The sequence below is a fragment of the Anguilla anguilla genome, chromosome 16 (assembly GCF_013347855.1).
Source record: "Anguilla anguilla isolate fAngAng1 chromosome 16, fAngAng1.pri, whole genome shotgun sequence".
Classification (NCBI taxonomy): domain Eukaryota; kingdom Metazoa; phylum Chordata; class Actinopteri; order Anguilliformes; family Anguillidae; genus Anguilla; species Anguilla anguilla.
In genome coordinates this window covers 10981529-10996883 of record NC_049216.1, presented here as the reverse complement: position 1 = coordinate 10996883, position 15355 = coordinate 10981529, and the positions used below count along the sequence as shown (strand labels likewise).

At 49.3% G+C, this 15355-nt stretch overlaps 1 protein-coding gene across 1 annotated transcript in view; it reads left to right on the top strand.

Annotated features, from left to right (window-relative positions):
* Positions 1 to 15355, top strand: part of LOC118215196 (A-kinase anchor protein 13-like) — a 42491-nt gene that overhangs the window by 19309 nt on the left and 7827 nt on the right. Inside the window, exons 7-23 of the mRNA XM_035395682.1 lie at positions 172 to 358; positions 673 to 775; positions 887 to 929; positions 1289 to 1400; positions 4259 to 4424; positions 5758 to 5834; positions 6146 to 6197; positions 6937 to 7066; positions 7590 to 7702; positions 8270 to 8416; positions 10546 to 10730; positions 10878 to 10967; positions 11538 to 11663; positions 12274 to 12391; positions 13626 to 13877; positions 14367 to 14443; positions 15261 to 15355. The exon at positions 15261 to 15355 is cut by the window's right edge and continues 87 nt beyond it. Coding sequence (XP_035251573.1) covers positions 172 to 358; positions 673 to 775; positions 887 to 929; positions 1289 to 1400; positions 4259 to 4424; positions 5758 to 5834; positions 6146 to 6197; positions 6937 to 7066; positions 7590 to 7702; positions 8270 to 8416; positions 10546 to 10730; positions 10878 to 10967; positions 11538 to 11663; positions 12274 to 12391; positions 13626 to 13877; positions 14367 to 14443; positions 15261 to 15355 — 2073 coding nt within the window. The remainder of the gene's footprint in view (positions 1 to 171; positions 359 to 672; positions 776 to 886; positions 930 to 1288; positions 1401 to 4258; positions 4425 to 5757; positions 5835 to 6145; positions 6198 to 6936; positions 7067 to 7589; positions 7703 to 8269; positions 8417 to 10545; positions 10731 to 10877; positions 10968 to 11537; positions 11664 to 12273; positions 12392 to 13625; positions 13878 to 14366; positions 14444 to 15260) is intronic.

Sequence of the window (15355 nt, the reverse complement as noted above, 5' to 3'; positions counted from 1 at the left end):
ACAGCTTTGCGGGCTCTGTGATGTTCCTGGTTTGTGAACAGAGGGGAACCGTTAGCGTGTTGCGGGAGACCCGCCGCGGCGAGCTGTCGTCAGATGTGGCCGTGCCCGCCCCCGATTCTAGACTTCAGCATCGCCCCAACCGCCCGCCTCCCTCTGTGTGTTCGGCTGCAGTTACAGCCTGGAGGGCCTGTCCACGGACGGCGACGGTACGAGGGACCGCCTCAGACGGCGGGCGACGGCCCCGTGCCGCGGCCTGGCGCCCCGCCCCCGGAGCGCGGAGAGGGGGTCCGCGGCCTCGCTGACGGAGGACGATCTGGGGGAGGAGCTGGGGCAGCGTAGCAACAGCCTGGGCCGACAGGTAACCAACCAGCTGCCATCCCCAGTCACTTTAATCGGCTGCTCCCCATTTACGGTAACCTGCATCGACCAATCACCATCTACTATCACTAGAATCAGGTAATGGCCGTTCATGATCAGCTGAATCACCCAGCCGCGACTCCAAGACCCCGTTTGATTTGATTTGGCCGATCGTTCTTCACAGTCGCTTGACTGTGTGGCTCCCTTTTTGCCACCTATGGGCCAGAGGTAGTAATTGCAGCTGGGGGAGACAACCTTTGTTGTTTTAAAAAATGTCAATCAAATCGAAAGTGCATTTGTTCCTCTGGGTTACAGATATCGGCAGTGTTCCGCCCTAAAAAGCGTATCCATGGCTCCATGACCCTGCCCCTCTCCAAGTCAGTGTCCCTGTCGGCCATCAACCAGAGGGAGCAGGACGGTGAGTTATTGGGGGAGTTAATGGCTGGAAGGTGAGTTGTTAGCTATCAGCTACTGGTGAGAACCAGCACCTCCAGCTGCTCTGATCGCTGCGTTTCCTCTTCCCTTCCAGGAATGAGGTCTTCCTCCAGCGTCTCCAGCTCTTCGGCTCAACGGTGAGTCTTCTCATGTTGATTTACTTCACCGGCAGCCTTACATTCTTTATTTCCTTGTTAGGCATTCATTCTCAGAGGAGCTTTCAGTTTCAGGTTTAGGTTTTCTTGCCCCAAGGTCTCAGACCTGCAAACCCTCAGTCCGTCTGTCCAGATCCTTACACCCCTCAGTGAATTTCTGTGGGTGTGTCTGTCTGTAGCCCCGACCCCCTTTCCCCTTACTGTGGCAGATATGCCCTGTGCTTCTGTAATTGCCCTGGCATTGCTTCATGACAGTAAACATAAGTGGGCTTGTGCTGTGTGGGTGGAGTGAAGTTAGGGGTGTGGTTTTTTTAAACGTGGCCCCTCCTGCTCCTGCACAGCATCTCAGAAGAGGCCCCGGGGCCCCTGAGGGCTGGTGAGGAGGGGAAGAGCGCCACCAAGGTGGGGCGCACCTTCAGCTACATCAGGAGCAAGATGTACAAGAAGACCAAGGTGAGCTTGCCCCAAAAAAAACCCTCCTGCACTGGCCCAACTGTGGGGAACTCAAAAGTCACACTCTTGAGGGGTCAGTAACAAGCCTCGAGATTTGGCCAAAATTGGGGGGAACTCCATATGAAACACTGTTCTGGAATCAGTGATCATGGTAAATGGTAAATGGACTGCATTTATATAGCGCTTTTATCCAAAGCGCTTTACAATTGATGCCTCTCATTCGCCAGAGCAGTTAGGGGTTAGGGGTTAGGTGTCTTGCTCAAGGACACTTCGACACGCCCAGGGCGGGGTTTGAACCGGCAACCCTCCGACTGCCAGACAATCGGTCTTACCTCCTGAGCTATGTCGCCCCCTATGTCGCTATGATCAGCCTCCAGGATTGACAAAACTTATGGTGAACTCCATATTAAAGACTGTTCTAGCATCAGTGACCAGCTTCCAGTTTTGTCCAAACCAGTGTAACGGCACCAGAGCACTGGTTGTAGAACAGGGGCTTGGAAATTTTCACAAATTGCTTTTGTGAGAAGAGGCCCAGTTCAACACAAAAAACTAGAAGGTGCTCACTCAAAACCCTGTAACCAGCATGTGTGCCAGTACAGTCTGTGTCCTTCTGAACTTATAGTGGATTCTGCACTGATGGGACCGGTCCTTAGTTCTAATTGACCTGTGGCCTAATTGAGCCTGTGACAGGTTGTTTAAAAAAGAAACCCTGTAATCTGTATTGACATCAGAGCAGTTACAGGGCTCAGTGGTTTCTGTAGTGTGACTTCTGAAGGCTCTGCTGTGGATATTGCGTTGGTGTGGAGATGTCGATGATAGAGGAGCTCTCAGATCCTGCAGTTAGATGAAGGCTTTATCGCATCACTCTTGGGGTGAGGGGGGGGGGGGGTGAAGCAGGAAGTTTGGGGTGAGCCGTGGTTTCTCCCTCTTCGGGGAATCTAGACGCGGTTTTTGCAGCTCTGTGAAAACTGCTTCGTTTTATCAACACCAGCATTCAGGAAACCAGTTTGGTTTCCTGGCCACCACGAACCATGAGATTGCGATGCTTTACTGTAGGCAGTAGGCATTCAGGGTGTCGTCTGAAACAAAATGGCAACTGCTCTTTCCTATTTTCTTTGTAGACATTATGGCTTTTAAATTCACATAAAAATCCTGTAAGACTGATAGTGATTCAGAGTTCATTATGTCACATTTATCAATATTAACACCATACTTGATTTAGTCGCAAACTAAAAGAACCTGCACTGTTTTTGTTTCTTTGTTTCTTTGTTAAATACAATTCTGTTCGCTCTTTGTCTCTCTTTTTCAGTTTTCTCTTCAAGATTTTTTTGTGTCATGGTTTGCGCTTCCATTTTAATTAGAATCCCTCCCCCTTCTCCTAGATATAGCATTTGGCTTCCGGTTTGTGTGTAAAAGTGCAGCCATTTTGGCTTGATGGTGCTTTTAATGTACTCATGTTGGGTTATTTTTCTGGAAACTGTCACATGTGGTGCTGGCCCCCCGCACACAATGGTGAGAGGAGTTTGTCTGAAGTTTGACATTTAATCTGGACGAGAGGTGCGCGGAGGTGGATGTTGTGTCTGCTTTGTGTTAATATCACACATTCACTCTATTTTCAGCATGCTGTGCTTTTCCTTTGACTCACTGTCAGCAGCTGCTAAGTGCTTTGCCAGAGCACGGGCTGTCAGTCAGTATGGTGTCATATCTTCATGGAAATATGCCAGTTGTGCATGCAGTCATAATAAAAGGAAGAAAGATAGAAAGATAATGGTGATGGAGGTTGGAGACAGAGAAATAATGAAAACTACTGCGGGTTGATAATATCAGTAAATGCTGCCGTTTGTGCACTAAAACAACACTGCAAAGGGCTGTTTAAGCAGACGTCTAGTCGGGAGATAATCGTGTGGATTGCAGCTTTTCCGCATGACTATCGGGTGTAGATTTTAAATGGGAAAAGCTGCATTTAACATTTCCTTTGAGCTGGGGCGGGGTTGGTGTCAGAATCCTGCTGGAAATCACTCCTGCTCAAACAGTCACGCTGACGACTGCCCTGCGCAGTGTGCTGCGAGCATTCTGCATTTCTACAGCTTTTCAAATATATGCTGCGTGGTACTCTACCCATTTCCCTATGAAAACACGAGCTTTAAAACCTTGTCCTTCATCTATTTTTTAAATCTGAATTTCATACAGGTCACTTATTTCCTTTTCTGTTCTTCACAATTGTATATATATATATATATATATATATATATATATATATATATATATATATAGTTAAATGAGAAGGTATTGGGACGGTGCCTTGATTTTTGTTGCTTTGGGTCTGTACTCCAGCACATTAGATTTGAAATAAAACAATGAATATGAGGTTAAAGTGCAGACTGTCAGCGTTAATTTGATGATTTATGTCCATATCAGGTGATTCTTGTAGGAATTACCGTTCTTTTTATACGTACTCCCCCATGTTAGAAAAGCTAAAGTAATTGTACAAATTAACATAATCTGAAAAATAAGTAATATGTACACACACAAATGCACATACATGCTGTGTATATATACCTGTTACAAATAGACGTGTTATATACCTAATTATCTCCAATACTGTAAGTTAGTAATCTGTAGATTTGTGTGCATCTGTATGGTTGATTGAAGATAAAAATAAGATCAGGTTTTGACATTTGTCATTTAGCACAAGAAGCTGCTGGGATTTGTAGTACGAATACATCTCATAAGCAGGATGCCCTAGTATCTAGTGACTTCTTCCTCAATTAAAGTAAAAGAATGTTGATTGATTCCAGGCCATTTTTTTTTTGCTCCCAATGGCTTTAACCTATGTTTTTATTGTGCTTTCTGCTCAGGAGAAAGAGAAGGAAAAGAACAGAGGCAAAGAAAAAGAAAAAGAGGTGAAAGAGAGGGACAAGCGAACATTGAACGGACATGTCTTCAGTGCCGTAAGCTCCGCCCCCGTGCAGTGTCACCAGTGCCACAAAACCATCACCGCAAAGGAGGCATTCAACTGCACCAGTAAGAGCCAGAAAAGCACCTGCTTTTTCTTTACTTTCCACCAGGGGTCTCTGTTAATTCTGTGTTGTTTATCCAGGAATTAAGGCAGACGAGTGTATTTTATAAGCTATTCTTTTAGCTTATTGCCAGAATGCAAATGTCCATCTTCTGTCATTTTGTTACGTGTAGCAGAAGTCCTCGTCCTGCTATATGTACTGTAAAGGTCTCAAGACTCGACAATGTTGCTGTAACAGTGGCACAAATCCCTCTGTGACTAGCATTCTGAGCTAGAACATGGAGAATATAGTTTTTTGGAGATAGCTAGGTTTTGTGTAAAACCAATGTTATATAAGTAATACTCATCTATAATTGGATGCTTCTGTAATCTAGAATGTTCTACATTATACATTGATCTTGATTACTCAGTGTTTGTGCATGCGTGGGGAAAGGTGGCTGTATTTCGGATCACACAGATTAACTGTGTCGGACCGGAGCATGCTTTCACATGTGTCAAGCGCTCTGCAGCAGCTAATCGCGCTAGGGTGTTCTGTGGTTTCATGGCTTCCTGGCGTCCTTGTTGAAATTGTCACCAGGAGCAGCGGGGCTATTTCCTGTTATGTCTGCGAAACGTGGTGCCGCTTCAGAGTGAGACAGAAGCTGATGTCGCTTTTCCTGATAAATGGGAAACGCAGTAGAAAACAGGAAGTGAATCTGTGGTGAAATTCACAACAATTCGGCCGTCTGCTGTCTACAGAAGAAAATATCTGAAGTGGCGTGCTGTGTGATAGTGTATTTTGGTGATTTGTAGTGTATTTGGACAGTGTGCAGTGTATTCAAAGAATTTACTGTACATTTGGCCAATATAGATATATATAATGTATTTGTAAAATAGTGTAATGTATTTCTTGTGATTTCTATTCAGGTGGTCTGTAGGGTCTACTTAGACAAAACAGCTGTATCTCTTTATGATTATATTCAGCCTGTTGGCTCTCTTCAAGGTGGTTCATTAGTACTATAGTTACTGCTATTGCAGCAATCTCAAAGCACTGAACCGAGTGATTCTGCTTGATTGATGGACTTCTAGGGAGAGGTTGAGGTGGGGGCGGGGTTCTCCCTGTGTGTTATCAGGTACAGTAGGGGATAAATCTGTTCGACCCAGAAGTATCTGTGGTGATTCAGTGCAGTTTTCCGTCTACGCTGAATGATGGTTTCCTCCTCCTTGTATGACCTGTCAGCAAGGGTGTGTATTAATAGAGGTTCCAGTGGAAAGGTTCTGTGTAGATTTTTTGTAATCCCAGCCCTGGCTTCTCACAGCAGAAATGATGTGCTTCTGTTTTTTGTTTTTTTTTATCAGACTGCAATGCACATGTTCATAAACCCTGCAGGGAAACTCTGCCTGCCTGCACCAGGACCAAGATGAAGGTGAATGAGGTGATGTTCTCTCTCTCTCTCTCTTTCACACTGTCATCGCTCTCTTGACACCTCTCTCTCTTTCTTTCTCACTCTCTCGACACTCGCTCTCTCCTCTCTCTCTCTCGCTCCTTTCCTCTCTCTCTCTCTACACCTCTCTCGCTCCTTCCCTCTCTCTCTCTCTCTCTCTCTTTCCCTCTAACTCCCTCTCTCTCTCTTTCTCTCTCTATGTCTCTTGTTGTGTCTTGCTGTTTGTGTGAAAGATGATATAATGAGAATATTTATAATATTGCATTATGTATTTTAAAACAAGTCTTTCTCTTGTCTCCCAGCTTCAGAAACAGCAGTTTGCTGTACCAGATCCAGGCATTTTGAGATGCAAATGTAAGTTCTGTCATTTTTCACTTTAAATTATTCATAACAAAAAGGAAAAATTTACACACATCGAAATCATAAGCTCCCAATAATTTATTGAGTTTCGGTCGCAATGACCTTCATCGAGTATCGATGTACACATCGATGTTCATACTAATATAATATCTTTCCTCTGAAATTATTTATATCTTACCCTTGTCAGTACAGGTGTCTCTATGTATGAACTGTATGTGTCTGTATGTGTTTTGTGTGTGTATTTAGCTGTAATATATGTGTATGCATTGTGTGAGTATATGTATATACAAGTTGTAATGTGATGTTTCATGTGTATGTATTATGTGTGCATGTGTGTGTACATAAGTGTAATGTATATATATTGTGTGTTCATACATATTTATGCATGTATAATGTGTGTATGTCTGTGCACATATGTGTAATGTGTATATGTTGTCTGTGCATGTATATTCATGCATGTATAATGTGAGTATGTGTGTGTACATATCTGTAATGTGTATATATTGTGTGAGCATATATATGTATGCATGTGTAATGAGTATACATGTGTAATGTGTATATATTGTGTGAGCATATATATGTATGCATGTGTAATGAGTATATATGTGTAATGTGTATATATTGTGTGAGCATATGTATTTATGCATGAATAGTGAGTGTATATATGTGTAATATGTATATATTGTCTGTGCATATATATTTATACCTGTATAATGACTGTATTTTTTATCAGCCGCAGCCCAGAGGGAGCAGCCGTGGGCGGTGCAGGCTGCAGATGTGGACGGCTCACGCAGACCCAGCAGCATCAGACCGTTCTGCAGCACTAACCTGTCCAAGAGCATCTCAGTCAGCAACATCGCAGGGTGAGCCTGCCACTCAGCCCTAAACCCCGCCTCCTCTGCTTCCCCCTGCCTGCCACTCAGCCCTAAACTCCGCCTCCTCTGCTTCCCCCTGCCTGCCACTCAGCCCTAAACTCCGCCTCCTCTGCTTCCCCCTGCCTGCCACTCAGCCCCAAACCCCGCCTCCTCTGCCTCCCCCTGCCTGCCACTCAGCCCTAAACCCCGCCTCCTCTGCTTCCCCCTGCCTGCCATTCAGCCCTAAACTCCGCCTCCTCTGCTTCCCCCTGCCTGCCACTCAGCCCTAAACTCCGCCTCCTCTGCATTCCCCCTGCCTGCCACTCAGCCCTAAACCCCACCTCCTCTGTCTCCTCCTGCCTGCCACTCAGCCCTTAACCCCACCTTCCCTGCCTCCCCCTGCCCATCACTCAGCGCTAAACCCCACCTCCTCTATATCCCCCTGCCCATCAATTAGCTGTATACGCTACTCCAGCTAACCTCATTATGTTCCTGTCCTCCTGATCCTCCGCCCTTGGTCCCGCCCCCGCAGCCCGGGGTTGGACGAGATCCCTTTGAAAAGCCTGCGCTACCTGTCCCAGTCCACGGACTCTCTGAACCAGACCAGCAAGGTCAACGAGTCCACCGAGTCCCTCACAGACGAAGGTGAGCTCGCTGTCTGCCCTCCCCGCGCGGTACCCGGTCAGTGCCCCCCCCGAGTCCCTCACAGACGAAGGTGAGCTCGCTGTCTGCCCTCCCCGCGTGGTACCCGGTCAGTGCCCCCCCCGAGTCCCTCACAGACGAAGGTGAGCTCGCTGTCTGCCCTCCCCGCGTGGTACCCGGTCAGTGCCCCCGCCCCCCCCCGAGTCCCTCACAGACGAAGGCGAGCTCGCTGTGTGCCCTCCCAGCGTGGTACCTGGTCAGTGCCCCCCCCCCCCCCCTCCCCTCCCATTACCGGGCTTCAGACAGGGGCTAAAGCACTATAGCCCTGCTGAAGAGTGGGACAGACCTACTGGGGGCTGCTGACTGCAAAGCTCCAGTTTGCTCTTCAGTCTTCTGTTGGTCTTGACTGCTGTAAGTTGGGTCCTGGGATGTTCATTTGTGAGACTCGCGTTGTTGCACGCAGTAGCGCATATTACCGTACGTGCACAGCGAAGTCCATTCCCTTCCGGATGTTTGATCTCTGTGGAGCTTTCGGCCAGGTGTAACCGTCCGTCCGTCCGTCTGACACAGGGACGGAGATGATGGACAGCCAGCTGATGGGCGAGTTCGAGGCGGAGGCGAAGGAGCTGGAGCCCGAATCCTGGACCTTCACCGTGGGCAAGAAGTACCTGAAGCAGCTCCGCAAGGACGTCATTAAGAGACAGGATGTGATCTACGGTAGGAGGGGTTTCAGCCTTTGCCAGGGTTCAGGGGTCACGGGGTCAAGGGGTCAGTGTTTGCTCACACCAGAGCATTCTTAATGCGTGTAATCGCTTTGCCTGCAGAGGTAGACAAACTGTGAGACAGAAGCTGCTTTTCCACTGTAGGGCCGAACCGTTTCGTTAGGTGCAGCGTCTTAATGCGTAAGTGAATGCGATGATAAGAAAATTTTCGGTTACGCTGACCTATAAAACGCTATTCCAAAAGCAGAATTAGACATGTTATACATCGATAGAAAGCTTATACTCCCGCCTACTGAATAAATGAATTGTCAATCAAACCAGACTGTACTAAAAATGGCAACAGCGCCGTAAGCGATACGTGTGGTATCATGCACAGCTATTTTGAATGTACCCAGGCATCAAAAATGCGCGAAATATATTTCATAAACGGATTGTCCAAGACAATATATGACCACTCGGTCTCAAAAGGGACATCTCTACACGTAAAACCAATGGTAAGGTTATGTAGCCTATTTATTCAATATTTAGTCCCAGATATTGACTGTAGAATTATATGGTATCATTTTTTAGAACTTTGTCCCGTTTATTTCGTTATTCAGTGAGCAGCGTTTTCACTGCTGTATATCTTATGGCTATTGTTGGGTTTATCTTGTTGCTATGACTGAATATGATTTTTGATTGGCATTTTTATTTATATTAGCTTCTCCACTGACCTAGCTTACGGAAGAGGACGTGAAGAGACCGTATGCGGAGTCACAAAACTGACATAATGTGAAACCAATCAGTGAATACGTCATTAAGCCCGCCCACCCGAACGGTTCTGCTGCACTGAGCACGGTTGTCTAACCATGCCGAAAATATCGTGCTGGGCACGGTTTGCAATCGTTCCGCGCCAAACGGTTTCCAGGTGGAAACACCATCGGAACCGTTCCTCTCCGTGCTCAGAACCGTTCGGCCCTGCGGTGGAAAAGGGGCTAGAGAGAGACCCTACCAGGCTCAGCTTTCCTCGGCTATTTCTTCCTGTGTTCAGTGGGTCAGGGCTCATTTACATTTACATTTATTTATTTAGCAGACACTTTTATCCAAAGCGACGTACTAAAGTGGGCCGCTGTGGTGAGAGGTCATGCGGTTGGCTGGCTGCAGATCGGCCTGCAAGGTGCTTGTTTTGCAGTGACCACAGAGCGCTCAGGTTTCCAGGGCGATTTCAGGCCTCAGTGCTGCTGGTGAAATGAGCCCCTTCAAGCCATTCGGAATCCCGCCATTTTCACCTCCGATCTGCCTGGGATCTCCCACAGGCCGCTGTAGACTCCCGTACTGTGTACACAGTATGCCCTGGTGCTCTGGACACGTGTTGAGTGACAGCATTGTATGAATAAGACTTGGTCTCCCCCTGTGTGTGAGTGACCCTGTTCACTTGTCTACTTTAAGTGAATTGTAGTATGTCGTAGGTGCATCATGGGCTGTGATGTGGCCTAAACTACTGTGTCCTCAAAATATGTCAACTAAGCATCCTGCATACTATTTATGCGTATGTTCTAGTATGCGATGGGCAGTATGCAAAAAATGTCCTCTATACTGTTATCCAACCGTGCTGTGGAAGTGTCGTAAGACGTTCTGCCCTTGCGGCAAAGCACACGTCGCCATTATTGTTGTTGAAGGAAAATGTAGGCTAAGCTGTGCCTCATTTTTAAAGCAAAGCCATACGTCATATTTATGGGACCAAAATGGTTGTGTGCTTTCTGAAAAGTATGCTCCCGAATATACTCTGCCAAATGCCAGAAATAAGTATGTCATCATGGGATTTTAAGTGCACTACATTTACTACATTTAGAGAAAACTTTGTCTACTAAACAGCTTTCTCATCCAGTGTACTCAACAAGTATACTCAAAAGGAGGCAAGTGCGCGGATACGGCCCTGGCCACGTTCTCGGTTTGAGAAGTGTTCTAGGGGGAGGGCGGAGCCAAAAGGGAGGCACTCTGAGTTTGGTTGTTTTGATTTTAAGCGAGAGTTTCTGAATAAGTAATTGAGGTCCGTGTAGCGTTACTGTTGGGGAAGCTGTATTTGACGAGGTCCCCGCCCCCTGCTCTGCCCCGCCCCTGCCCCGCCCCTGCCCCTCCCCACAGAGCTGGTGCAGACGGAGATGCACCACGTGCGCACGCTGAAGATCATGTCGGAGGTGTTCAGCAAAGGGCTGCAGAAGGAGGTGCAGCTGGAGGCGCAGACGGTGGAGCGGGTCTTCCCCATGCTGGACGAGCTGCTGGAGGTCCACAGCGGCTTCCTGGCCGGCCTGCTGGACCGCAAGAGGGAGGCCCGGCGGGAGGGGGGGGAGGCCCGGCGGGAGGGGGGGGAGGCCCGGCGGGAGGGGGGGGAGGCCCGGCGGGAGGAGGGGGAGGCCCGGCCGGAGGAGGGGGAGGCCCGGCGGGAGGAGGGGGAAGCCCGGCCGGAGGAGGGGGAGGCCCGGCCGGAGGAGGGGGAGGCCCGGCGGGAGGGGGACGACACCGCCAACTTCCTCATCCGCAGGATCGGAGACGTGCTCGTCACACAGGTGAGGGGCGAACGCTTTCGTCGCTAACTAGTAAAGCTAAAAACACAACTTTCATTTGAAAGATATCGATTATTATAATGTTGTATTGATGGGAGATTCAGGGTTAATCCAGACATACAGCACCCAGATGGTCAGCTCTATGTCGTTCTGTTCTCTCTACTTCTGCCTCTATGTTGTAGCATATGTATATTCACTAATAGGTGCACCACTGGTATCACGCTTAATATTGCCCCTTTGTGAATATTAATAAGATGCATAAAAAGGTTACAGACGTGGCCATCTGGTTAGTATATACAATCTTTGGTGCAGCTTCTTCATGAAATCAAAAAAGGATAAAGATGTTTTATGGGAAACAGAAAGCTAGCCTGACTTACAGACTTACAAGAATAATAGGATTTTTCTGGCATGATGATTGGTTTAATAAGTTAGTAACTGACAGCACAGGCTACAGATTTTGTACATTAACCAGTCGACCAACACAACTGGGTTGAGGGTGTCTCTACTGTATCACATGACCATGTTGTGTGTGTCTGATTGGTCTCCGCTCCCTCTGCCTCCGCCCCCTTCCAGTTCTCGGGCAGCAGTGGCGAGCGCATGAAGAAAGTCTACGGCAAGTTCTGCGGCCGCCACAAGGAGGCGCTCAACTTCTACAAGGAGCTGCACGCCAAAGACAAGCGATTCCAGGCCTTCATCAAGGTAACTGCTCCTCGGCTCTGAGACCCCCACCTCATCCCAGAGTTCGCCTGGGGTTTGATTTCTCTCAAGTTTGCCCTAACAGCCTTGGAATCTGCCAAATGTGTGAGCGCCAAAGCTCACGGAAATTTGTCCTGGGAGTTTTGAAGGTTCCCAGTGCAATTTAGCTGCGGTTTACCTCCATATTCTTTTATGAAACTGGAGATTGTAGATCATGAAACTTTTATGACTGAAGAAAATACCTCTGGATTATATATCCTGGTAACTACGTATGCAAATTTAGCCTGAGGGAAAGCTTTACTTGAAACTAGCACACACTTCCCATGACTCTCAGAGGGTTGTTTTGTTTCAGGACGGTTTAATGTGCAACCAAATGCTTTTCCCTGCGGGCTCTGTTCCTGTACTGATACCCCAGGTGTGATTAGAGGGTGTTCAGTAGGCGGAGAGAATCTTTAAGGATGTGTGAAAACCTAGGTGCGTAAATGTGTCATGAGTCATCACATCAGCAGGATACACAGCGTTCGTGTGGAGCAGGTGTCGGAACAGACAGTGACGCCTCTTCCGTTCGCGTTCGCGTTCGCGTTCCTGACCGTGCGCTCGCTGTGCGTTCCAGAGGAAGATGAGCAGCCCCGTGGTCCGGCGCCTGGGCGTCCCCGAGTGCATACTGCTGGTGACCCAGCGCATCACCAAGTACCCCGTGCTGCTGCAGAGGCTGCTGCACAACACCAAAGGTGGGGGGGGGGGGAGGGCGCCCTCTGGTGGCGAACAGGGGCTGAATCGTGCTGTTGTGCGATGCGTGACCGGGCTGCTGGCTTCCATTGTGTGTGTGTGTGTGTGTGTGTGTGTGTGTGTGTGTGTGTGTGTGTGTCTGTTTGTCTGTATGTCTGTGTGTCTGTCTGCGGCCTTTATTTTTGTCTGCTGGAGCCTTGAGTCTTACCTTATCTGCCTTAACACACATCATGAGGTGTTTTAGTTTCGTATCTCAAGGAAACCAGTCATGATTAATGATTAAGGGTTTTTTGTTCATGATACTTGTTTGATACCAGTTTTTGCTTAAGGTTTTTCGCTCTGTTGTTTTCTCTTGTGTCACACATTCATAACTTTCTCACCTTCTTCTCTCTTTCTCCCTCCACCATCATTCAAACTCTTTGTCATAAGATAAAGTATCTGTATACATTACCAAGGATTTACATATGGAAACAAACCCACTGAGCTACAAAATTCTATAGTTCAAAGTAATTACTCTCTCCTCCTCTCTCTCCCAACCCTCTCTCTCTTTCCCCTCTCCCCCTCTCTCCCTCTCCCCCCACCCCTCTCCCCTCTCTCTCTCTCTCTCTCTCTCTCCTCTCTCCTCTCTCACCCCCCTCCCCCCTCCCTCTCCCCCCTCCCCCCTCTCTCTCTCTCTCTCCCCCCTCTCCCCCCCTTCCTCTCCCCTCTCCCCTCTCTCTCTCTCTCTCTCTCCTCTCTCACCCCCCTCCCCCCCTCCCTCTCCCCCCTCCCCCCTCTCTCTCTCTCTCTCCCCCCTCTCCCCCCCCTTCCTCTCCCCTCCCCCCTCTCTCTCTCTCTCCCCCCCTCTCCCCCCTCCTCACCCCTCCCCCCCTTCCCCACCCCCCCCCCCCACCCCACCCCCCTATCTCACTCTCTCCAATCCCCTCCCCCCTCTCTCTCTCCCTCCCCCCCTCTCCCCCCTCCTCACCCCTCCCCCCCTTCCTCTCCCCCCTTCCCCTCCCCCCCCCCTCTCTCTCTCTCTCTCTCCCCCCTCTCCCCCGTCCCCCCCTCTTCACCCCCCCCCCTTCCCCTCCCCCCCTCCTCTCCCCTCCCCCCTCTCTCTCTCTCTCCTCTCCCCCCTCCCCCCCTCCTCCCCCCCCCCCCTCCTCACCCCGCCCTCCCCTCCCCCCTCCTCACCTCACCCCTGCCCCCCTTCCTCCCCCCCCTCCTCACCCCGCCCCCCCCTCTCTCTCTCAGAGGGGGATGAGGACCGGGCGGCGGTGGCGCAGGCCCTGGGGCTGGTGCGGGAGGTGACGTCGGCGGTGGACCGGCGGGTGAGCGAGCTGGAGCAGAAGCAGCGGCTGCGGGAGGTGTACCGGCGCACGGACGGCCGCTCCATCATGCGCATGCACAGCGGCCAGATGTTCGCCCGCGAGGACCTGCTGCGGGGGCGGAGGCTGCTCCACCACGGGCCCCTGCAGCTCAAGACCTCCACCGGCCGGCTGAAGGGTGGGGCTCCCTCCGCCCCTCTCTCCTCTCCCTCTGTCTCTCTCACTCCATCACCGGCTGAAGGATGGGGCTCCACCCCTCTCTTCTCACTCCATCACTGTTCCACTGCTGCCCCCCCCATACTGTCCAACTTGCAACTGCCAATGCACAGAAGTGTTCTTCACCGTTTTGAAGCTTGCAATCTACATCACAAAGTGGTGGGAGTTACATTTCTGCTTGGGAATAATAATAATAATAAAATACAAATGTAAACCTCACAGGGATGGGATGTGAAAAGGACATGTCTTCTGTCTTGGTTATTGCAACAGAATAATATATACAGTATATTGTAATGTTTTACAGGCAGCTGTTAAACCAACGGGCAACAGTGGGTGCGTTAGGCCCAAGAGTTATGTGCCTATTTCATAGTAAATGTTGGCTAACGTTGGTGCCTGCATTTTTAATGTTAGCATTTCTAACGAGCTTCTCTGCTTCCTGTTCTCCCCTCAGACGTGCAGGCCCTGCTCCTCTCCGACGTCTTCGTCTTCCTGCAGGAGAAGGACCAGAAGTACGTCTTCGCCTCGCTGGTACGTGCCTCGCTACTACGTGCCTCGCTACTACGTACCTCGCTACTTACTTTACATGACATTGCATTACATTTATATTTCAGACCGAAAACATACCCTATGTAAGTACACAAAGTTTCAGTTTCACGTGCTGTTGCGTTCTAAAATGTGTGACCTGAAATTCTTAAAGTGTGAGCTGTAGTGTCACGCGCTGCAGCGAGAGGCGTTAAAGCAGGTGACAGCAGGATGAAGCTGCCTTCTTCCATTTGTGCTGTCTTCCGCCTAGTCTTTCAAAACTGTCCTGGATCGCCCCCTTGAGGACTCAGTGGGGAATTTATTGCCTCCGCTGAGAACGCACGTTGAGTATGTGAGTCGTGCGTTCGTAGTGAGTCGGCCTGCCGTCGTCATTCGCGTTCGCGTACTTGCGTAGGGTATAAGATCGGTTCCCTCGAAACTGAGTGAGAAAATGCATTTAAAAATAGCGAAAGAAAAAGACAGAACTAAAATACGTATGCGTGATATTCACCTCAGTTGCTTGGACTGAACTATCAAACTGATACAGCTGGCCCTGGAAGAGGTTGCAGTAGATACATACTCGAAGTATATATTTGGAAAATAAATAAATAAATTCTGGATTTGAGCCCGTAACTGAAGGGTAATATTTTGACTTTTGGCCAAAATTAGGCCAAGAAATGGGAAGCGGTTTGATGAAGCTCCTCATTTGTGGGGGATTAACTCCAGTTGAGGCAGCCGGCGTTAAGGCAGAGGAATGCGTCAGCGTTCGGCTGTGTGATCCCCCCCTCTCTCCCCCTCCCCCCTCTTGTCTCTCTTCCCCCAGGATCAGCGGTCCTCGGTGCTCTCCCTCCAGAAGCTGATCGTGCGGGAGGTGGCCAACGAGGAGAGGGGCCTGTTCCTCATCGCCGCCGGCGAGGA